A 25,585-nucleotide genomic window follows, 5' to 3' on the forward strand; every position below is an offset into this window, starting at 1 on the left:
TAATTTGGAGCATAAAATAATTTGGAGCATAAAATAATTTGGAGCATAAAATAATATGTTTTTCTAACTGCAGACACAGTTTACTTTCTAAGAGAAGCTTCTGAGGTCATTGTATGTTACATTTTGTTGTCATATCTGTCCTTTCAATTTTTTCAAGCTAGAAAGATGCCAACAGGAAACTGGAAATCCAGGTGCATAAAAACCAAGTAAGGGTTACTCTGTGCATCAGCTCCTGCACAGTTTTAACTGGCATCACATCCCTCCTGGATTTGTCATTTCCTCAGCTGAGGTTACAAAGTTCTGTCAACTGTCAGGTATCCTCAACCATAAGATGCTCCAATCAGTCCTTACCAAGAAGATGCTCAACCTCTTCTTCATGATGACATGCCCTGTCTGGTACTGAGAAACAACTCATATGTACAGGGAAAATACTCTGAGAAGTGGAGGGAAAAAAGCAGGCCAAGAAAGGAGGATCAGCTGTTTATTTGACAAAGTGACTTTTAATACAGCTTTTAAAAGAAGTTATCATCTTGGTGATGCACAGAAGCACTACCAAACTTACTCCAGGTTTCTGAATCTTAGAGAAAGCCCTCGACATATGTTTTGCAACAATAAAAATGGATACTTTACTTTTAATATTTATTAAAATCTTTCAGGCAATGCCCAATCATGGCAGATGCTGCTCCTCACTTTCTGACAACTTTCTCCCGCAGTGTCCTGTCAACAGCTCTGGAATGGAATTGTTCATTACTATATTCCAGACTCATAATTCCTCACCTCTTTATCATCTATATTGCTGGTAACTTGTAGCAGATTAGCAAGAGTTCACTTTCCTTTGCAGAAACTGCACTGTTTATGCTCCAAACTCCTGATGACACACACATAAACACTGGGGGGGAAATACAGAAACTGGCAAGAGATGGCAGGATCCCACTGACGACCTATATAAACAAGGAGACTGCAAATAAATACAAGATATCACACTCCTGTGCTGTTAAAAAGGTCACCAGATTATCAACATTTATTTTAGATAAAGACAGAGTACTTTCCTTTCCAAATCTCTACTTCATTATGCTTTCTGCTCCAGCTATATATATAAAATTTGTGCCAAGGATGTTCTTTGTAATGTAGCAAACATGAAACAAAACTTAGTGGGCAGTTTTTGTTTCAATTACCAAGAAGAAAAGTTACCATAAGGAAAAAAAAAATGAAAGTAGCAGACAGACATGACTTCTCAACTAAAGTTCCTTTAAAGAAAACCTGAAGGCTTTACACAGCTTTAAGCTGAAATCAAATGTGACAAGAGCTTTTGGACGTGCTGCAAGAGACTAACAGTAACAATTTTGTTAAGAATCAGAAACCTGGTTTGCCACAGCAGCACTACTCTGCACACAGAATATGCTCTCCAAACACCCAAGCAGTGTACGAATACAAATTTCACCTTGTCACCTCTTAAAGTTCTTTTTCCTCGAGATTCACTCTCCACAGATGTAGTGTCACTGTCTTCCTCCATGCAACAAAAGAGCATTCACTGGGAGTCTAAAGCTGCTTTATGCAGCATCAAAGTCCTGGGATGGGCTGACACACTACTGCCTTACAAGGAGAGCATTAACCCTTCCATCTGACTTCCACTCTGCAAGAAATCTCCTCCTCCATACACATATGCATATAAATACATATATATGTATATAAGGCTGGCTGATTCGTTAATAAATAGGGCACAGGGAAAAACATTTATTCTACATGTATTTGTTCATTCCATATTTGGGACAAGTGCATTTCATAAGCAGGGAGAAAAATCCTTAAATGCTTTGCATTGGCAAAAGAGCCCTAAACATTAGCTCAGGATGTTCACGCATCTGCCGCCGTATAAATGTCACAGCACACTGCTGTAGCTAAGGGCAGAGTTTGTATTGCCTCCCTGGCAATGTGAACCAAAACTGAACTTGATTTTGAGTAAGAAATGTTAAAGGAAACATCAACCTGAGCTTAGAAAACAAAATGTCAAATTGGTGCAAAGCTCCAGGTGACTCTGACTGCAGTCAGTCACTACCGATCACTGCTAAATATTTCAGCTCTTACAGCTGTGCCAAGCATTTAAAACTCAAAAGGACAAATGCTGGAGCAAACAAGCCTTAAGGTGAAATCTTAACTCCTCCAAAGTAACTGAAGATTTTTCCACCAGCTTCAGAGGAATTTAGAATCCCCACTGGATGCTACATATTAAAGGATGGCGAGCATTCTCGTTTTAATTTAACTCATAAATGATCTTGAAAAGGTAGAAATTGTAAATATCAAGCACAGTGTCCTTGAGCCAAGCTAACAGAAACATTACCATTAGGTAAAGCTCCTGCACAGTGACATGGATGAATCTCACACACACACATATCCAAGAACAGCACTTCACCTGAAGCCTGAACTCCACTACCTGTCTCCCCTTTGACCTTCCAACACACCACAAAAGCACAGATGTGTCCTGCTATGACCAGCATGGTAGAACATTACCCTGTGATACCTGTACTAACTTCTGGTTCCCATAGAGCCTCTAGTCTTCATTTAAGAGACTCCAGCATCAGAAAATTGACAGTCTTCCTAAGAAATTCCTTCCATAATCAATTGCTTTTGCTGTTAATACAATATATATTATTTCAAACACCGCTTGCAACTTTCTCATTATGCTACACTATATCATGCCACCACTGTAGGGCTCTTTGAGACAAAGCACACCCACCCAAAGCTGAAGTTTATTTTACACCACTATTTGTAAAATATAAAAAACATGCTAAACCCTGTTTCCATTGTCTCTTTCAATATCCATGAGCAGCTACCAGCCTTTTCCTATTGCTGGTATGGAAAAGCAACACAGAAAGACGCTTCTCTTAAAGCAGCTGGCATCATAAAGAGAATACACAAGTGAAAGAAGCAATTTCTAGGGAAATGGGAGGAGGAGGGAAATAAGTGCATGCTTTACTGAGAGAGTACACTGTGGACTTTTCATAGCCTCAAAAGCATGATCATCCCTTCTCGGTTGGCCTTTTGATTGGGTAAAATAACTATTTGGATGTAGGACTCAAAGGTATACTAAGTCAGTTTGTCGATGATACTGAACTGGGAGGAGCTGTTGACTCCCTCCAAGGCAGAGACATCTTGACAAATTAGAGGGCTGGACAATCAACCATGAAGGCAAGTGCTGGATTCTGCACCTGGGATGGGCCAACCCTGGATGTACAGACAAACTGAGGAATGAGATGCTGGAAAAGAGCACCACAGAAATGGACCTGGGAGCCCTGGTGGATGGCAAGTTGAGTATGAGTCAGCAGTGCCCTGGCAGCCAGGAAGGTCAACCCTGTCCTGGGGTGCATCAGGCAAAGCATCGCCAGCCGGTCGAGGGAGGGGACTGTCCCTCTCTGCTCTGCACTGGTGTGGTGTCACCTTGAATACTGTGTGCAGTTTTTCTAACTGACTGAAAAAGATGGTGCCTGCTCTCCAATACCCACATTTCCACTTCTACTTACGGTGACTTCACAGCAGACTTTCCAATGTACTTTCTACTTCAAGTTAAAAATTCACCTTGGAGTGGAAAGCCATGACAAGTTCCTTCGCCCTATTTGCTCTGCTCCTACCCCATAACTTGATTTGATGAGGACCTTTCACTAAGTCTGGTACAGAATCTGCAGTTACTTTCAGCACAGAAACAAGTGTCAGCCATGGCACAAAAATGTCATCAATGCAAAATGGATGCAAATGAGGAGTCAAAGATTTCAAATTAGCCAAAGTAAGCAAAGGCTGTCCTACAGATGCAGTTAGCAATACAACCCCAAGTTAACACAACATAAGCCATGAAGTGTCATCCCATACTAGTTTTTGTTGGTTCATGTCACCCCTGACCCCTCCAGCTGTCATCCAAAGAGGAAACTACCACAACATATTAGATGAAGATGGAAAAGTGACTTTGTTTTTAACTTAGAATTAGAGTAAAAAACTGTTTCTCTTCATCTTACTGTAAATATTAGTTTAATATTTAAACATGCTTAAAAATAGCAATTTGTTTGATGGAAAATGCTTAATTCTTCTTTATTTTATAAAAAAATTAAGGATCAAAAAAAATTATATTTTGTAACAAGTCTCTCGTAGTTGATTCCTGGCTGGCACCTAAGCACAAAAGCAGCTGCTCACTCCCTCTCTCCCCTGGTGTAATGAGGTAGAGGATTGGAAGAGTAAAAGTGGGAAAAGTCATGGGTTGAGATAAAGACAGTTTAACAGGTGAAGCAGAACTCATACACACAAGCAAAGCAACACAAGGAATTCATTCACCACTGCCCATGGGCAGGCAGGTGTTCAGCCACCCCAGGACAGCAGGGCTCCATCACAGTAACAGTGATTTGAGAAGGCAAATGCCTTCGCTCCCAACATTCCACCTTCCTCCTTCTCCACCCAGGTTTATGCACCGAGCATGACACCATATGGTCTGGAATAAGATCAGTCAGGGTCAGCTGTCCCAGCTGTGTCCCCTCCCAATTCCTTGTGCACCCCCGGCCTCCTCACCAGCATGGCTGTACAAGGATCACAAAAGGCCTTGACATGGTGCAAACTCTGCTCAGCCATAACCAAAACATCTCTGCATTATCAACACTTTCCAGTACAAATCCAAGACATAGCCCCATTTTCTATGGAGAAAATTAATTCTACCCCAGCCATAACCACCACAAAGCCATATACTCAGGACTTGGGTCATTAGCTCACAGTAACTATATCACAGTAAAACTCCACCAGCTTTGGGGGGGATCAAATACACTCACCTTCACTTATTTTGCCACCACTTTCCCTTGTTGATAAGTCCTTATTTATATTATTCAATATCTAAAAGAGCTGTGAGTTCACATCAAACATGAAGCCTTTGCCAGGGTCCCTTGCTGCACAAATAAAAGCTACATGCCAGAAACACATTTCCAGAGGCAATATGCTAAGTACCAGCTACAAAGACACTCTACAGAGCATGCAAGTGCATAATGTGAATTTCTACAACCATTTGCTTTTGGTATTGATCAAAGTTGGCCTATGTCTGCAAAAAGGGGACAAAACTGTTACTCGAATGCTCAGAAACACTGAATGATCTTTGTTCAGAAAAGGGAGGGAGGAACAGAACTAGAGATACACATCAGTGAGAATAAAAAATGACAGGGAGAGCATGAATATCTGATCTTTAGAAAGAAGAAAGGTGCCAGCTGAAAGGGACCACAGACGTGGACATGAAACCAAGTTTCCATGGTGCTCTGAGGGAGAATCCAAACAGAGTTCATCTCTGCAGCAGTGATGAGTTGTCTCTGCACCAACGCTGACGAGATGCAGGTGAATCAGACGTTGTGTGGGCCAAGGGGTGGCTGAAGTTCAAGCCTGCAGGATGCCTGGCACAGCTGTGGCTCAGTGCTGGACATCCTGGTACAGTGGGTCGCACATGTGGGCCCTGGGAAGCGGCCACGGCACCGCTCAGCAGTCAAACATTGAACACTTCCACGTGTCCCTGCCTTGGGCCAACAGAAACAGCAGCAACAGCAAGCTCAGCCTGATGTGGGAATAAAGGAGTACGTTTTCAATAAAAAGGGATTTGGAGATGAGTGCAACAACAGTTCCCAAAAAGAGTCAGGAGTTAACAGAGTAGTAAGAGAAATAAGCAGTTCTAAGGTAATTTCATCCTACACAGGTTGTTTCTAACTTCTCATGAGCTAAGTGACTAAAGTTACCTTCCTTCCAGTAGCAACTGATACCTCTAAAAATCCACAAAACACAATCTGAAATAATTATTAAAACATAAATCCTTGCACACACATACAAGTCTTTCTTTTTTATTTTTTCAAACACAATGTCTGTAGTGACAGGCAGGGTCTAAGTGGTCAGATTCGTCAAGCTTGACTTAAAGAAATAACATAGCCCTGCTCTACTCTACAAACCATTACCTCATCTGTAGGCAAACTGTGAAAGCTGTCTAAGATCAGGGCATCCTGGAAGCACCCTCTGCTCCCAGGGCACATCCACTGCTGTGGTGCAGCTTCACTGAAGAATTACACATTTTTCTGGCTTCCCCTTCCCACCTACATTGTCAAACTCTGTTCTATAAACCTGAAGATCTTAAACTCAGGAAAAAATTGCCTAAAAAAGGAAAATAATTGCAAAAATGAATAGGTAGGGAGGTAGCCTGATCAGTGTAGTAGCAAAGAGTTGCTTTGTTACTAAATACAGGTTGTAAACAATTCTTAGTTATTCTTCTTTCCTTATATGAAGAAGTTTTCTTACAAAATTGTTAAAATCGTATAACCAGAGTTTAGACAGAATTAAAACACCTATAAAGGGTTTCTGTACAGTACTGATTTTGATTTTGTTTTTAATCAACTGTGAGCCACATAACTGCTCCCAGAACTGCAGGCAGATAAATGCCTGTTCACATGGTCATTCTTCCAAGAACAGGACTCGGCCTCAGCAGCATATTGCAGCATCCTCACAGCATTTCCTTGTGGCAAGAAAAGAGTTTTTTGGCTAATTTAAACATGTTTGAGTAATTCATTAAGTGGTTAATAAACTGCTAACACAAAAAGTATTACTCAGCAAGCCTGTTCAACTTCACAGGAAGTTTCCTTGAGTAAGACTGAATTGTTTGGTCAACAGATTCCTGCCCACAGAAGTTTAAGTTGCAGCTGAGCAATGCCTTAAGTAGTGTCTTCTTACGAACTGTATCACCAGTGAGGAAACATCTGTGTTCATTTTGTTTATTCAGCAAGCTTTAGAGCATTAGGGATAACTGAAAAGCTTCTTCTCAAGGACTTAGTGCTGGAATGGCCAAAGGTTTTTGGGTTTGTTTTTTCTCCCCTACATACACACACACACAGGACTACTTAAGGAGATTGGTAATCCTACAAGAAATACTAGGCTTGCAACTAGGTACGTTCAGAAGATATTCTTATTTATGTTGACATGTGCAAAGCAAAGGATTTCATAAATATCAGTGCTGAATCCTTAAAAATAAAATGCACAGGAGTGAAGCAGCACAAGCTGCTTCCACTACTGGCAAGTGAATGCTGAGCTTTGGGAAATGTCACCTTTCACTGACTTACCCCAGAGCACAGGTTTTAGGCCACAGATGTGTGCAGCTCACAGAAAAATGATCCCAATTACAGATGTAGAAGAAAGAAGATAAAATGGGCTCCCTACCACCAACTGCTCCAAAACAGAGACAACCACTGAAAAGCAAGCTAGGCACAAGCCCAGCCCATAGCACTGGTAACAAGATCTAACCAGCAAGTGGTTGCCATGACTGCCCAGACCTGGACCATCCATCCCACCAAGCCAGGGTCTATCAGACAGCCCGAGCAGGAGGGTCTCTTTTCTTGTCATAGGAAAGATGCCTGCACAACCCACCTGGGTAGGTTAAGGGCTGGCAACTGTTTTGTCAACCATCAGTTTTAGTTCTGGTTCAAAGTCAAGACTCTGAAACTGAAACAAAGAGAAGAACTTGTGTGATTCTGGGAACCCTGTGGGGGTGATGCCGGGCACACACCCAATGCACAGAGCTGTATGCAACAACCACTTTTTGCCCTGGTATTGGAATAAGAATTTGTCACAACCAAGTACATTTATACAATCTTCTTATTGGTAATCCTCAAGAGATATCGTGGCAAAAAACCACTTATGCTTTGCTTCAAATACACCTTCTCTTCTGTATTCCCAAATGAGTCACTTGTCAGGTTATGAATGCTGCTTAAACCTTCAAACTCCTGTGGTTGACTGGTCTATCCAGGACAGTCACCCTCTTGTAAAAAAAACCAAAAACCTCCAAACAACAAACAGACCAGGCTGTTTGGCAAATGTGGCCTCTCAGTGCAGCTTCAATAGGTGTGTTTGTAGTCTGCCAGGAAGTGGTGCACACAAACCAGGCCCATATCCAGTGACTTAGTGCTTCTGTTTGACTAATGGGAAGCAGAGACAACCAGCCCTGTATTTTCCTCCTCCATGAGAAGGCCACACAAGCAGCATTCTGTAAAGCTGGGAGTTGAATCCACATCAAGTTGCTGCCACGCAGCCTTAGACACAGCACCTTTCTTCTAGACTCTGAGTTTTGTTTGATTTTTCATCAGTTAGACTCATACAGTCATAGCATCATCAAGGTAGGAAGAGGCAGTAAGATGATGCATCGAGTCCAGCTGTTAAAAACACCATAAACCAACCAGTCAAGCTGACACACTGCACAAGCTGATGTGAATACAAGACAGTCCTTCAACATAAATGTTTGTAGTTTAACCTCACAGTGGCTGAACCCCAGGCAGAAAAATCACTTACGAGCAATTTGGAAATCTTCTTATGTAGGGATCAATACACTTAAATTAAATTCTAACACAGAATACAAATGAATTTTGAATACAAAGCAGGCATTTTGAACCCATTCAGAAACCCCACCCATTCCTTTCAAATCTGGCCCAAGAAGTCCACCAGTAACACACTTACTGAAGCAGATGACCTCTTAAGAGCTGATTGAGAGAATCAAAGGTAAAGCATAATGCAACACAGATGGATTCAACACACCTGCCATCAACATAATACTTCCATGCATAATGCAAAACTCAAGTGCAGTCTTCAGTAATTCATGAGCACCTTCAGTAATTCAGCATGGGATGAAATTATTAACATTGTACAACTTTTACTGAGACCAAACAAGGCCAGCAGAGTATGAAGGGCCTTCAAAAAAAATCCTGAATTATAAGTTTTGGCAATCATAAAAACACTAAAAATGGAGAGTGATTATTTAATAATTCCACCACTGCTAACAGAAACATGCAGGAACTCGAGCTGTACCTGTCCAGCACCATCAGTCACTGTTATCATGGGTAATCTCCATTCAGGACACAGGACAGAAATTAAAATCAAAATAATATACAATTATTTTAACTTTTAAATTACTGCTTAATTTATATCACAGATTTATATCACTTTTAGGTTTTACAGAAATAATATTTATAAAACCCACCTGAAATGTTGCTATGAAATACTACCTTTTTTTCCTTTTTTTATCATGGAACATTTCGGGACAACAGAACAACATTTATTTTAAGACCCTTTTCACTTTAACAACTTAAATGAAAATACAAAGACTGTATTAAAAAAAAACCCTAACACAATCATATTCATAAGACTATTCTTGATTCATTTTACATTCAAATCTGCACTCCGGCTCCTAGTGAAAACACTCAGTGGCTCTGAAGAACCACAGGTTATTCTCAGTGTACTGTATTACTCAAGCTCTTTCTCATTTACATCTTCATCCTATAGCAAACACCTGAGCACACTGAAAATGATGAAACTTAATTGGCAGAGGTGTCTCAAAACCAGTCCTGTACAAAAATCACTCACACATCATGCTTACATAGGATAATGATCAAAGTCTGAACTAACACTAAACGTGAAGATTTTCTAAAGGAATCTGCTACTAAAGGAGCACGAACTTGATGAAGTGATGACCTGCCAAGTCCTAGGCTTATTTAAACTGCATGCTGCAAAGCAGAATATTTCTAGACAACAGCCAGTCTGGAAAATTCTAGACTAGGCAACTCTTGCTTATATTAATTGGCATTGAGACTCACAAATACATGACCACTGTGGAAGACAGGTATGTATTCCTGCCTCTGTTTGTATAAGTGCAAAACTGAGCCCTGAACACATTCTACCCTTGTAAACAGGAAGGGGAGAAATGCAAAAACCACCAAACCACCAACTCGCTACTAAAGAGATGATTCAAACACCTTTGGCACCTCTCTGTTGCTATGAAACTACCATCCTAACCCTAGCAACAGATCTGAACACTTGAGGACACATTTTGCTGTCTGCAGGCAGCGTAAAACAGGCAAATGCTGCAGAAGTGTTTATTTTAAGCAAACAGGAAACACTCTTTCAAACTGGACAGCTACAAGTTCGGAAGAAAGCAGCTTAGCAATGACAGCAAGGAAAACAAAACCACACCAATTTAGTCAAAGGAGAAACAGTGTTCCATAACGGAGGTACTATTTACCAGGTGTGGAATAGAGACCTCGAGCACACTAATCCACCTCCTAACCAACACAGTCCCAGCTGAGTTACTGAAGTCAATGCCATAACTCCCAGCAGCTTCCAACTAGACCTTGAACCGGGCTCTGCAACCACTGACAAAAGCTCCAGAAACAGGAGTGAATTGTTCAGGAAGGAGGAGGAATTTAATACACGAGACTATGCTAAAACTAAGAATAAAATAAAAACATTTACTAACAACAAAATCATATAGCACCTTGCTCTATCAAAGGCTTCAAAGCACTGAAGTGGTTTGTCTAGGTGGCAGAATTTAGATCAAAGCCTGGCTAGGTCTGGTAAGTAAACTGGAAACCCAACCCAGAGGCTGAATCCAGGACAGTATGAAATTCAAGGGCTTCCTTTCACTTCTCCCTTCCAAGTGACACACACTCCACAAACAGAGAGCATCTAGAGGACAGTGCGTGACTGCCGAACACTCGCTGCAAAATTAGTGACACTTCAAAAGCAACAAAATGCTCCAGCACTTGCTGAGCTGTCCACACTGTCCAAATATGGAAACCTCAAAGAACCATTTGACCTGCAAGACACTTTTTCCCCCCCCCCTCCGTAATTACATTCATTCATGAGTCCTTGATATGAGAATTATTGTAAATTTACATCACTGCAACTATAAAGTGAAAATCTCCTGAAGGACTTAAACTACAAAATAACCTATTGACAACATTCTGCATGAGATCATTGTTCAGTCTGACAGACTGGTGACGGTACTAAAAAGGACAAAACCCAAACCATTTAGAAAACTTTGTCAAACTTGTCTGAAATCTAGTAAAGCACTTTTTACTTATATATTTGGTTGTATAAAGGCAAACAAACTCTGTAACTTAACTGTCACATCAAATACCTTTGAGTCAAATTCTACCGTGTGGAATATGTGCTTAAACCCATGGATCCCACAGCACCTTCAGAACTAAAGTCCCAGGCTACAGGAACCAACCCAAAATGTCAAATAAACCTGGCTCTTTCTCTACATCAACCACCTTTTTAAAATGATCATTTGTTATGAGATTCCCTTCAGAAAGTTCCTGTCCCCTAAAAGCATGATAAACGCATTTTGACTTATCCTGCTTTTAAACTGGTTGTGCTCTCAGAAGTTCCACAGAGCCTTAAGCTGACCTTTCTGTTCTTCCCCATACACAAATTTATCCCGCACTAACTCTCCTCCTGCCTGTTCCATGAGGCATCTCACCAAAGCCCTAATCAAGGGGAGCAAGCACCCAAAACTCACACCCTAGATGGCCACTGCAGCTTCACACGAGAGGGGCAGGAAATGGCCAGTGCAGTTTGCTCTTCTCAGATATCCAGGAGTGAGAAAAATCAACTTCAAAAGAAATAAAAGAGAAAAAAATATCACATTTTATAACTGGGGATTGGGGGTGAGGAGAGGAAATCACTGTTTACACTGCCTGTAAAGTGAGCGGGTTTGAGACCATCTTTTCCTAATAAATAGTCATTAATCACTTGCAGTCACTTAGCACATGAGGTCAATGCGGTGGCAGCCTGGCCAGTGTAAATGTTTAATACTGAATTAGATTAGAAAGGCTCGGGACAGTGTCATCATAGCTACAGTGCTACCTGCAAAACCTACCAAATTCCCTTTGTTTTCAATATTACTGGTGCCTAACCTGGGCCTTTGGGAATGACAGGATCTTGCTATGAAGGCACAGACACAGCAAACGTCACAGAGTTGACCACAGAAAGCCAGATGGCCATGAGCTTATTACACCATTTTATCACAGTACTGCTGTAAAACACTATCCCCTATTTTGACCACGTCCCTGTTATTAGAGACACGAACACAGGGATGATGATCTGCCTGTGAGGCAGACTGCACAGCAATCTCCAGCTCTCCCCTATGGGCACCCAAACAGCACATGGGCACTGCCATGACATGCCAGAACTACAGACACAAACTCCCTCACTTGTGTGCACAGAGCTAAAAGAGCAGGATTCAGATGGCTTTATGAGAATATTTCATAATCCTCCTCCTGCCGTCCCCAACTCAGCAGCTCAGTCAGAGCCAACTGCAGTTATAATTATCACCATAATTATTATTTTAATAAGAACCAATGACTTATCAAAATATTGCGTTGAAGACTTGCATATCTTTTGTTGTAAAACTGCCAAAAAGCCAGTTCGTTGCTGAGGTACTGCTGCATGTTCACTGTTAGCAGGCAGCACCTCCAAGTTTCTATTTATGCAACTGAGTGACTAAACTCAATTCAAGTGAATGCCAAAATGTGAGCAATTTGAGGCACAGTAGCTGTGCAAGGTATTATTACTCTACTAGTGTATACACACTAACAGCTTTGTTTACTACATTTACTCCTCTTCTGCTTGTTTGCTTGGGTTTTACACATTGTAGGCCAAGCTGCTGAACTTAGATGCCCTAAGTAGCCACCTGAATTCATATTTACATATTTAAACAGCTGTGTCACGCATCCATTGAAAGTTTCAAGCCCATAAGCATCTAAGTCAATATAATTAGGTGCCTAGATTCATCTCCAGCTACCCAAATGTGGACCACTGCAGACAAGCTGCTATTTTTCATGAGAGTATTTTTTCAACCAGGTAATATAAGCTTGGTAAGAGATTATTTTTTATTCACATGCTTGTTCAAGATGACTCCAATCAGATCTCTGGTAACACTCCATTTCTACAGAGAAGTCCAGTTTACATTTTCATAATTAGCAGGTGGTCATTTAGCTGGTTACAGTTCCAGGTACACTGCCATGCTGAGGGAAAAGTTCCTCAGTTTAAATAACTAATGACCCTGGGCAACTCCTGAAGTGTGGCCAGTTCTCACCCTGCTAAACTTACAGGCAGAACATGTGAGATGTGGTCTCTGCCTCTATGACATGTGGTTGCACAATTCTAAAGAAACAAAAATTTTCCACTGAAATGTCATTTTTCAGGTTTGTCTGTTCCTCTCCAAGTAAGGGTCAGTGGGCTGGATGGAGTTTCAGGGAACTCGCTTGACTTCAGTCAATACAGTCACAACCTCAACCGCTTTTTCATTCAAAGATGTTTTAACTGAACTGTGTGTCCTCCTGAATCAGAGACAGTGCAATTATAAAGAACAAAACTACCTACAGATAGGCTGAGTTTTAAGAACAAAACGAGAGACCTCTCAAAAATTCAGAGAGCATGAAATCTAAAACTCATCATTACAAAAAGTCAGTGAATAGCATCAAGTCGAAGAAAAATACCCAGATTCCATCAACACAACTGAACCAAAAAGTACAACTGAAGGGCAAGCAAAGGCTGCAGCATGAAGTAAAAATGACTGTCCGTGACTCATTCAACCAAATCCAAGTTAAACTGAAGTCTGCAGTGTCATTCAGCTTTGTAGAGTTGTTTTAAATAAGCATCCCACTTACTCTCTAATAATAGAACAGCAACAGAACAGTAGCTTGAAAACAAAATATATGTGGGAAGCATTCACGATCTGACCTCAGAGTCAACCACACACTAGTGTGAAATCTTTTTTAGCTAACTTTTTTAATTAACTGGTATTCATTTATTGTTTTAATTTCATCACCAAAAAAAGAAAAGAAGCAAAGTATAGACATGTTATAAATAGTTCATCCCTTGGAGGAATTCTCTAATCATCTCTAAAAATAAGAAGTCACATGATTTAACTGTCCTGCACTGCCCCTTTCGGTACTCAGCAAGGTTACACTATAAGTTTAGGTAATGTTACATGTTGCTTAAGTTTTATATGCACACAATTATAAGGTCTGGTCTCTTCATTCCAGTCCTTACTCAAACTCAGTAAAGCATTCAGTCCTGTATCTCATGTAAAGCCTGGGAATAACTCCGTAAGAGGCAGAGGTCCACAGGCACCAAAACCATTTTGCGCTTCCCAGTGAATCCTGGAAATATTCTTTACTTGCCCAAAAACTGGGCAGCCAATTCATAATACTAGCCTCTTGCTAGGTTCTTTCTTGATCCATCCGTGCTAATCAATCCTTTGACTCAACCTACCCTTAGGGTGTACAGTGCTAATCACAGAGAAATTCTGATGGGTGAGTAGAAATCACCAAAGAAGAGTTTGTGGAAGTCCTGTGCTGAACAGGTCCCTGATGGTAAAACTGCAGAAGTTCCACATGTGACTCTTGTTAAGCACTAGCAGCAGCTATACTTACTATTCAGCCTGCAAGCTCATCGAGGCAGGGACCTTTCCTCACATGTGTCTCTAAAGCTTCTAGTGCCCAGATGGTGCCATGCAAATGAATAATAATTATATTTTCATGTAGACCATTATCGTGCATAATGTAAATTACTTTCACTGATCCAAGAGGAAATAATTTTCTCATTTTGAAATGAAAAGAGAGAGTAAAAATAATGATTACTTGTTTGATGCTATTATTATAACAATAATTACATTTGTGGGTCCAGAAACCTCAGCTGGTCTGTACTGACTTTAATGGAGCTATGCCAATGCATGGCAGCTGACAAGCTGGTCCTGGTCCTTGCTGAAGATCTCAACGACCTCACAAGGACTGACCTCACCACTTCCACGAAAGATGGGAAGTTAATTAAGCACACATTGCAGACTGGGGAAGAGAAACACCAGACCTGGCATGTGAAGGAATGGATTCCTACAATGGCATTGCAGGTCCCTGAGCGTCACTGCCGTGGCCCCTCCCTTGCCAGTGCAGAGGAGCAGTGCTTGTGCACATATCCAGACCTCAGGAGAGCTGACTTGCCTTCTGGAGGCACTCACCTCTCTCTATTTATTAGAAGGCCCTAGACTGCCCAAATTTACCACCCCAGGTGAGACTCATCCCAGGCTTAAACATTCAAAAGGGGACACCCATAATCACTGGCATCAAACATGAAATGGACAAATAAAGTTGGGACCTGCCAGGATTTGGCTCCTCTGGAGGAAAGAAATCAAAACAATTATCAGACCAAAGAGAACCATCAATAACTGAAACCTCCAAAACTACATGTGGCTTTTAGCTATGTGGCTCTAAATGCTTTGCTAAAGATGTCAAGGGGTTACTGATGAGAGAAGGCGACCAAGACTTCTGCTTTCCCTTTTCCCACAGAGCAGTCTCCTGTTCAGCATGTGCTCTGTGGAACAGCATCAAAGGCCTGTCATTACTTAAAAAAAGCACTGAGGTTCCCAAGCCTAAAAATCAGAATTAAACACTTGAAAGTGCTACTCCTCAAACTCCAGTAATACAAGCGGTTATACACACCAGAACCCATGTTCCCTGCAAGTATCTGCACAGGGATGCTCCTGCATCTGCTCAAACCAGACATCCTACCAGCCTAAATTACGAGAAAAAAATACAGGACATTGTATTCCAATTAAAGAGTCACTGTAAAAGCTGCAGCAAAGTGTCAGATCTAATTTTAACACTGTAAGGAAAAATTAGGAAGTATTTGATTAAAATTAATCCTTGAGGTTATATAATTTGACTGTTCCTACAAATTAAGTTCACTTCATGCTTTCATTGTACTCCTGTCCCTTCAGCAAGCACTAATAAGATGCCATATCACAGATCTCGGACTTCCAATGATGAAGGGAAAAATATTTTGAAACATATTTCTGAATTCAGCCAAAACATGTGGCAGGTAATGAGGGCCTTTTACATCAAAAAGTACCCATTTTTCAATAGCTAACAGGAAGTAAATGGGATTTGTACATCTCCTGTACAACAGCTGGTCTTCTCTTGCTAAAAAATTAAAAGGCTTCTATTTCAAAGGGAACATCTGCAAAATCCCATCATACATTAAAGAATAAAAAACTGGCACAACAAAAAATGCACCAGTGGCCTGAAAAAGACTTTCGATCCGTTTGGTATAACACCTTCCCACACTCCTGCAGAGAAGATGCTTAACGAGGTAACTGCTGCAGGAGACCATCAATCTCTCTGGTTCTAATACTCCTCTTAAATGATGCATACATTAGTTCTCTTACAGAAAAGATTTGTTTGTTTTATTAACGTGTGCCTTGTTAAGTGTGACTTTGTAAAAATCATTACCCAGCTTCCAGCTGCAGAGGTATTGTCTCCCCCCTTTGCCATTACAAAATGATTAGTTGTCTCCATTCTCCTTTTCAACTGTTATTAAAGCTGTAGTGCAGCATGATTAAGCTCCCGATAACAAGTAAAACTGTACTTAAAGATCAAGTCACTACTATGGACCCATTCTCTAAGAAATATATCATTTCTGGCCACATAATAGCTCAACATTATTAATTTTATTCACAACCTAAGGTACCTTAACTAAGCTGTTTCAGTGAGACCAGTGCACTAAAACAAGTGAGACTCAGTTTCCAGAGCTTGATTCACCACTGGACATGCAAATGTTAAATTAAGTCCCTTTGCACCTTTCAGGTCCAAAAGTTTTTCTCCAAACCGGTTTTCCCTCATTTCTTGTGTTCAGAGATGAAATTATTGAAGCCACATGTCTACATCAACAAGCTTCTTAGAGGGGAGGATGTTTAAATAGGTACCCTCAGCAGAGGGTAGGTTCAGGCTGTGTGTATGTTTCTGGCAAAACAGTGCTGGGAATCCCCCGGCAGAATCTGAACGTTCCAGGGGCAAATACACTTCAAAAGAACCTGAAAGAACCTCAAGCTTTTGAATTACATACAAGGTGAATTCTGCACCATTCTTAGTCTGGGGAAGCATTTTGAAAAGGCAGGGGGAAACAACTGATGGATGGACTTCAGAGAAAGTGGAGTAAAGACTCCTGGGTTTTCTTTGCTGTATGATTCCTGCAGTGTTCTCCAGCATTAGAGTTGCTGGTACTTTGCCATTAGTTACAACAACTGATCACAGGTTTTAAAACTGTTAGCGTGGAGTAGAGCAGCAGCCACTGGATGCCTTTCCTTGCTTCAGTAACCAACAGGGAATACAGAGTTTAGGTACAGTTAGGTACACTTTTGACTTCTTTCACCTTTAACCTGGTGAAGCTCAGGATGCATGACCAGGAGTTGACAAGGAAGGAAGCAAGAAAAAATATAATGTACTTGAGCACATTCAGCTGATCAACCCATGGAGGACCCAGCCTCGCTCTCCGCATTCCCAGGAGAAGAAACACCACACTTCCCTCTACAGAAATAAAAATAAGGAGAGGCACTAGTGATCCTCAGGACTGTCCTCCCTAGCTTAACTTCTGTTTGGAATTAAAGCTCCTCGCTGTCCCCAAATGCACGACACTTTCTTTTCATTCTACAGTTCTGAACATTTTGAGCTATCGATACGTTTGGTTCCTTTGACAGCTTCATGCTGGAAGAAACACGCCATTTCTTTACAATGAACACACAAAATTTCAGACTAAAGAAACACTTTGATCCCACACCAGCAGGCAAGAGCTGTATTTCACTCTACTGACACAGTAACAATGCACTGGCATTTTTGCTTTATGGCAAAACAGGCAGCAATGAAAACCCAACGGTACCAGGAGGCACAAAGGAGCAGCACGTACCCACAGACATGGCCTTCAACGCTGAATTCCAAGGCAGGGGCCACAGCTGGGTGACACGAGCATCACTGCGACACACAACTGCCCCTCAATGTAACGCCAGGCGCGAGATGCGACCACAGCAGATGCTTTGCTGCCACATCCCTCTCATCACCAGCAACCCTCAAGTGGGGATTGCATTTGCATTCCATTTTCTTCCCTTTGGGCTCCCAACACACAACATCCAAAAGCCCCTTCCACCATGGCTAGCAGGCTGCATTAAAAAGGCCTGAGACTGAGCAGTATGCTTATGGTATTTTCGCAAAAAGCTGCTGCACACTTTTCAAAGACAAAGACCCTCCCATAAAGATCAACCCATTCTCAGAAGGCAGCTTAATTCTTCCACCCTTTCAATGCTTGAGTTTTGCTGCATGAATAAAGCTTGTGCAAAGGGTGCTGAGCTGATGCAAAAATGGTTGCAAGTAGCCACTGAAATCGCTGCTAACGATACAGTTCATACTTCTTTCAAATTATCTATAAGCTGGTTTAATTAAATATGGAACAACTGCAGGAAACTGCTTATGACTAATGAAAGCTCCAGATGTAGCTGGCCAGGGGATCTAGCACAGTAAGTGTTTTCAGTTGCAAAATAGCTCCATTCAAAATTGCTTCTTCCTGCCAAGTTGGCAATTCCCACTCAATTACACACAGGTACGGGGGGGGGCAGCCCTTTTACTATGGTACAATATTATTTCATTTACCAAATTATATTGCTTACTACATGTATCTGACAACATTTAATAAAAAGCTAAATACCCTTTAAGCACCTGGTTCAAAGGACTATGTTTCTTTTCCCATAGACACAAATTACCAAATCCTCACATTACTTATGTCCAGCTCAGCAAAGTAAAATAGGTGCCCCCATTTCAGTCTTGCACATAGAGCAGAGACAAATTAAAACTAAGGTAAATAAAAACACTGTAACCTCATATGGCAACTTTCAGACACAGGTTTGAGAAGCACTACCTTCAGCAAAGTGTCCAAAATCTGGTTTGCATAATTATTTAGTATAAACGCTCTTATAAAGGTAGCTAGTGGGGCAAGTGAAAAAACATGATCAAGTACCACATCACAGACAAACATTTAGCAGCCTTTCAAAAATATACTCCTCAAAATACATTAAAACACACCACTCCCTTCACAGACCAAAGACACATTAAATCAATACCTTTTTTTTTTTGGTGAAGGGCCCCTAAGGTGCGTTTAACCCAAAGATATTTGGATATAATGGAACTACAGTATTCACACCAGCCAGCTTATCCAACTGTTGCAAAGCAATTTGACATACACAACCTTTGGGGAACTTGGATTGAGTAGGATAATAAATTTGCTTGGGTATTTCATAAATTACATTGTAATATGGAAATAAAGCAAGAGGAAAAAAAGAAAATTTTCTTTCACATCAATTATGTATTGTGCAATTCCATTGATCACAGATTTTCCTCATGAACTGAGTCTGAAATCAAGACTGGGCTTGCCTCAGAGACAGGTAACATAGTCAGGGTCAGATAAATCAACATCTGCATGTCAGGAGTGCCTGGGAACTTCACCTACCAATGTAAGCCAGCTGCCAGGTTTTTAAGGCAGAAATCTGCACAAACCCAATTTCCCTTATCGCTTTTCCACCAAGTACACATTTTAATCAATAAATGGATACTTAAGTGTGAGGTTTTGTATTCTGACAAAGTAATTTTAAGGATGGCGGCCACTTCCCAGGGTGCAGGTTAAGCAAAGCCACAAGTACCATAAAGTAATCTTGAAGAAGCATTGCCAAATCACCTCTTGACAAAACACTTTGTCAATTATGCTGCCACTTGTCTTGAGCGTTGTTGCTTCCCAAAGTCAGACATTGTGGCACAGCCCAGCGAGATCCATACCAGTCATTTAGACAACAAGGGGAAAATAGGCGCACTCAGCATGTGTTTTAAAACATGTTTTCTATTCAGAACCCCAGTGCTCCATCTTTAGGTCTTTGATCAAAACTGTATGCACAAAGGCGTGATTCAGAACTGCCAGCATCAAAATAATCATACTCTACGGCTGCGTGTCAGCAGCATGGAAACAATTAGCTCTCAGCCCCGAACTCGGCGCTTGTTCCAGCGCACTGGGCGCAAACCGGACACTATGCCAGGACGTTTGTAGGACAACTGCTAACACCACACATTCCAACACTGCCCCGGAGCCCACAGAAGAGGATCATTTCCTAGAAAGCCTGGGGAGTTGGGAAGCAGGGCTGGAGCCACCTCCCGGCCCCCTGTCTGCCCAGGTACCAGCATCCACCAACCTCAATAACCCACAGTGGGGAGATCGAGGAAGGAAAAAGCTGGAGAAGACTGAAAGATGAAAGAATGAAAGACCAGATGGACAGGAAAAGTGCCAGAGGGCAGGGTGCTAGAGGAAAAACAGTGGAGCCTAAATAGCTACCTTTATGAGAATGACAAGTACCAAAATAAGATTATGCATAGAGATAAAAACTTAATTCAGTAAACAAGAATTTTAATTTTCACCTCTAGAAAGCACAGCGGGATTTGCTCACAGTGGATGGGTATGTACTACCTTTCATAAAAGTTGTCCTAAACGTTACTGACAGAGTACTTGTGTGTTCAGGGCACAGTTCTCTGGAGCCTTTCTGTGGCCAAAACACCAACAGTCATTTAGCAGGGTAAATCATCTCCCCAAGCTCTTGCTTTCTCTCTCAAGAGGTAAACAGAAATACAGAAATAGACAAAAATAAACATGCATACTCTGAGAGGCAGCACTTATTTAATATAAGCCTACTGCTAAAAAAATTAAATGAAAATCAAAGGAAGCTTCTCTAGAGCTGAAAAATACTAGTACCAGTGGTACATATCTGAGATTTGCATTAACTGACCAAGAACACTGTTAATTTGCTTTTTCAAGTGCCTATTAGAAAATTCAAAAATGCAACTGGCAATAGGGCCAGATTTGCAATCTCTTGCGGTTTCAGGCCCGAGTCATTTGAATGAAAACCGGAGAGTTTGCAAAAGAACGTGGTAAGAGACAGTCCCCATCCTCTGTGTGTAGTTTCAGTATCCCTGAGTTGTTAGCGGTTGATAAAATGATTACATTTCACTGCCCGTCACCTTCTGGGCCTGTCAGAACCGTGCATTAAAGAATAGAGCCCGTGTGGTTTTCTGGGTGGAAAAAACAAAAGTAGCAGTAAAACAAACCCCTAGGAAGGTGCGAGACAGGCGGCTCTCCCGCGAAGTTCGGGGATGTTGGGATGCCCGCGGCGGGCAGCGCCGGGAACGGGACGAGAGGAGAGGTCCCTCTCTCGGGGACGGGAGAGGATCCCACGGATGCATTTTCTGGCTCTGCATCCCGGCCCCCGCACCGGGGGCAGGACCGGCCCCGCACCGCGGCACCTGCGGGAGGCTCCCGCGCGGGGCGGGGGGACCGCGAGCCCCGGGGCGACCGCGCCTCGCTCGCCCCGAGTTCCCCGCGCCCCCCGCTCCCGGCACGAGCGCGGCCGAACGGCGAGAGACACACGGGCGCTCCCGCTCCCCCGCCTACCATCGCCTTGCCGTGCGGGGCGGCGGGTCCGCGGCGCTGCGGCTGCCCCCGCTGGTCTCCGCCGCGGTCTCGCTTCTCGCGGCCGCCGCGCTGCTCCTCGCCGGCGTCGAGGGAGGTGAAATTCCAGACGAGGAGGGTCTGCAGGAGCAGCACGGTGAGCGCCGCCACCAGCGCCGAGCGGGAGCGCCGCGCCAGCCGCCGGGCGCACGGAGCCGCCACCATCTTCGCTGCTGCTGCCGCTGCCGCCGCGCTCCCGAGAGCCGCCGCATCCGCCGCGGCACCGAGTTTTCAGCCGGGCAGAGCCAGACGTCAGCAGGAGGAGGGCGGAGGGGGGGAAGGAGGGAGGGAGGGAGAAGGAGGAGGTGTGCGCGGCGCGTGGGGATGGGGGAAGCCGGCGGGGAGCCCTGGCGGCGCGGCAGCCCGCGGGCCGGGGCAGCCCGGGGCCAGGGGTGGGGTTGGCGGAGGAAGAGGAAGGAGGAGGAGGAGGAGGAGGGGGGTGGGCTGGAGGCGGAGGAGGAGCGGCAGCGGGGGCTGCTGCCGCCGGCGGGCGGGCGGGCGGGCGGGCGAGCCCCGGCCCTGTGCGAGGGGAAGGGGCCGGGGCGGGGCCGCTCCGCGGCTCACGGCGGGCGGGAAGACGGGCGAGGAGAGGAGGGGAGGGGGCGGCCGGCGCCGGGGCGGGCGGCGACTGCCATCTTCTGAGGGAACGCGGCCTCACGGCGGGCGGGAGCGGGGCGGCGGCACCTGGCGGGCGGTGGAGCCGCGGCCGCCCCTCACCTGGCGAGCGGCAGCCCCCGGGTGCGAACACCGGCACGGATGCCTGCGGCCCCTGTCAAGGACAAAAATGGTCCAAATTCCCCACGAGTGAGGGTTTTTTTCGGTTTGTTTTTTTTTTTTAAGCAAAAAGGTCATTGGCAGGGTTTGGCCTCAGCGGAGTGAGGGCGAGAGCAAGCTGCGACACCTCCACAGCACGGTGAGGTTTGCGGGTACCAGGCTCGGGCACAAGGTGACTGTAATTAAATGCTTGGTGTCTCGAAAAGTGAACATAATGGACGACTTCAGTTGCCTTTTTCTCCCATACTGCTATTGGCTTTCTAATCTGAAAGATCTCATTATCTGATGATAGTACTGAAGTAGGCATTTTTTTTAATCTGCCTGCACAGTGCCTCTTTTTGTAAGCCTAATTCCACTTTACAAATCAAATCCAAAGGTAAAAAAATACTATCTCCTGATAAGAACAGTTGTTTTTTTAAATGACAGCCAGGTAGGATTTGCAGAGACCAGCAGGATTTTGTTGCATTGAAAGTGCTTTAGTTTCTGATGTGAAGAAAATGAAACAAGTAGTAAGATTCAGAAGCATCCCTTATTAAGGGAATTTCCCTCATGATCCAGTGAAGCTGCAAATAAAATTTCAGAGGGGGTATCCTTTTTTGCGCTGTTTCAGAAGCAGATGAAGTACCTGGCAGATTAGTGGTAAGAAGCATTGTGCAAATACTTTAAAGAGGTGCACGTGATTTGACATACAGGCTTGCTAATATTACAATTTTTGATACTAATCTCATTATCTGATGGAAGAATCAGGTTTACAAATAAATAATCCGTTGCTCCTATTGCACAAATATTGAGTCTCTAGTGGTAAACTGTGCCCTTGGGAAAACAAGCAAGGTGTTGTTCCATACACAGCAGTTCCTGGGCTCTTTTGGTCCTGTCCTGTCCTGCCCTCTGATGCCATGTGATACTCACTTCCCAGCAGTTCTGTCCTGGTGCAAAACCATCAACTCATTGCAGTTGCTCCTCGTGGATAGAGCAATGAAACCTGAATCAGGCCCAAGCACAAACATGCAGTTTCAAATAAGGCCACACTCTCAAATGTCACTGACTGCAAGGTGTCTCTATACAGAGAGGTCAAAATACATCGTTAGTAACTTACAGGAAAGTCAGGAGGGAAAGGCTCCTCTCTGTGTAACAGCGGAGCGTTGTCTGGCTGACCTTGCATTCATGTAATGGAACGGTGTCCATTTTTGCCAGCTGGGGTGATGGCAAACTGCTCTTAGTGGGCAGAGAGCCCGTGATAGCAAATTTGGACAGTGCCAGGCTTTCCCAGCAGTTGTGCATGCATCCGATTTGCTGGTCATGCAGTACAGCAAAGTGAGGTGTAACAACAAAAAGAAAAGGATTTAAAGTCTTCCTGAATGTTCTGACAGAATCTGCACAGCTCAGGAAGTCAATGGATAATTTTCATCCCAAACCATCAAATAATTGGGCATTATAAATACAGTCGAGCAAATCTGCTGATAAATACAAGATAGAAGTGTCTTCCACTTGGGATTAAATGTTTTTCTCTTCAAAAGGAAGTTGTGGTCTTAGCACGTGGTTGCCCCATGCAGCATTTCCTTGGGCTTGTAGAGGGCAGGAGGTGCTCATGGTGCCAGAAAAAAAGAGTCTTTGAACAGGCCAAATGTCTGAGAACTCTGAGGAGCCCCCAGCTTCAGGGCCTGATTCTGATCCTGCAAACCTCACTGGGAAATGGAAGGGACATTCCAATGGGTGCCCTACAATGGCTGAAAGCCCTGAAGTCAACATTCAAGCCAGGCAATGCTTTAGCACAGGGCAACACTGCTTTCTATAAAAGGAGCACAGCAGTAGTTATGATGAACTTGTGATCTGCGCTTCTTAAAATTTTTATGAGCTATTGGTAAATTTCCTCCAGATTTTATAGAGCAGTTTTTATGCTGGAAAATGTGTGCATTTTCCTAATCTCTGTATAATTACTGTGACTGATAAGGCAGTGAGGAACAGCAGTGCATGCTCAGTGTTGCATGTGTCCTACTGAAAGCCCATCTGGAGAGAAGATTTGTATCCAAACCACAACAATTTATAGCTCATAAAGATCTGAGTCTTCAGTGCAAAGTCAGCCCTGTGTATGGGTGGGAGCCCCAGCATGAGCCACTCCTGCACTGACAGAAAAAGTGGAGCAGGGAGAGGAGAAGGCATCTCCTCCCTCAACATCCTCCTTTCCCTGTATTTACAGATCATGTAAAATCTGGAAAGGAGAGAGCTGTAGGTATGGCAATCATTTTTAAAACCTTGCTCTGACCAATGACCACTAACTGTTCAAAACATCCTTCTTCTGTGCTAAAGAAAACAGCCAAATAGAAGGAGCATAATTTAACTGATTACTTTTTTGTCTGTGCTAATCCAAACTAAAAAGTAAAAATGGCAAGGTTGATCATCTTGAGAATCTGAAGATTAAATAAAAATCACAGAAACTGAAAAACTGAACTGTACAAATCCAAAGAACAAACTAAAATCAGAAATTACATAAAACTTAAAACTCTAAAATGGAATTCTAAAATGGAATTCTCTTATTATCACATTCATGAATAATGGCATCTCGAGTGAGCTGTGTTGCATCAGAAAAAATTAATCTGGTTACACAGAAAACATTTAAGAGAGTTATTACTCTGAAAATTCCCAGTGTTGCCCATGTTAGGTAAGATAATTAACACCCAGCACAAAGTATATAAGAGAAACTCCAGATTTGATTCTAAATATACAAGTATTATGTTGGTTGCACTTAACTGTCAAAGAGATGGTGTTTTAAGCAAGGATAACGATGTGATTTGGCTAATTTGCTTTAAAATCCTAACAGATAATTGGTTTAAATATTTTTTACCACTGCACAGGTATGTAAATTCGGTGTGGGTGTGTTTGAGAGACAGTGGGTATCAATCTTGGCTACTTAAATTATGTAAAAAAAGAACTATATTCTGTTCCATTTTAGTCTGATCTACTTTGCTAGATTTTCCTATCCTGTTATAAAAAATTATTTCCTCCTCCCTACAGTGTAGATACAGTCTAAAATTGCATCAAGTAACCAGACTTTGTACAAAGAAGTAAGTGAAGTTGAGAGCAATGTTAATAAGCAATAATATCCTTTGCTCTGCTTTGCAGAGCTTCTGGTCCATCTGGTGAACAAACACTACAGGCTTATCTGAACTCCAACTCACAGGCTGACTCATAGGTGGTTTAGAAACACAATCTGTAATCAGTGAAAGACTAAGTTATTTCAGAGTGAAGATTTGCATTTTCCTTAAAAACAGTCATATCCCTATCACATCAAAATTTAGATTTCAGATATATGTTATCAGGGCGAAGGGGAAAAAGGTGTCTCTATGAATGAACTGATTTGTCTAGGAATGGTTATCTCTAATATACTCCAAAGAAAATCTGTGAAGAATACAGAACAAATAGCAAATTTGTGTATATCCCTACAATTTCACAAAAATCCTAGCACCTAAGGAATGCACTTTACGAACAGAAAAGGTTGAAAATAGGCCACGAAGAGTGTTCAGTGAGTAATCTGCAGCAGCAGCAGCAATATCTTCTGAGGTTTGGCCTTCTTCCCTGAAGTGACAAATTCTTTTTTTCTTTTTCTTCTAGCCAGAACAACACACCACTGCTA

At 42.7% G+C, this 25,585-nt stretch overlaps 1 protein-coding gene across 1 annotated transcript in view; it reads right to left on the minus strand.

Annotated features, from left to right (window-relative positions):
• Nucleotides 1–21,352, minus strand: part of XYLT1 (xylosyltransferase 1) — a 183,364-nt gene extending 162,012 nt beyond the window's left edge. The window contains exon 1 of the mRNA XM_027654970.1: nt 21,124–21,352. Coding sequence (XP_027510771.1) covers nt 21,124–21,345 — 222 coding nt within the window. The 5' untranslated portion in view covers nt 21,346–21,352. The remainder of the gene's footprint in view (nt 1–21,123) is intronic.
• Between the last annotated feature and the right edge of the window lie 4,233 nt (nt 21,353–25,585).

The sequence above is a fragment of the Corapipo altera genome, unplaced genomic scaffold (assembly GCF_003945725.1).
Source record: "Corapipo altera isolate COAL_440 unplaced genomic scaffold, ASM394572v1 98, whole genome shotgun sequence".
In the NCBI taxonomy this organism is placed as follows: domain Eukaryota; kingdom Metazoa; phylum Chordata; class Aves; order Passeriformes; family Pipridae; genus Corapipo; species Corapipo altera.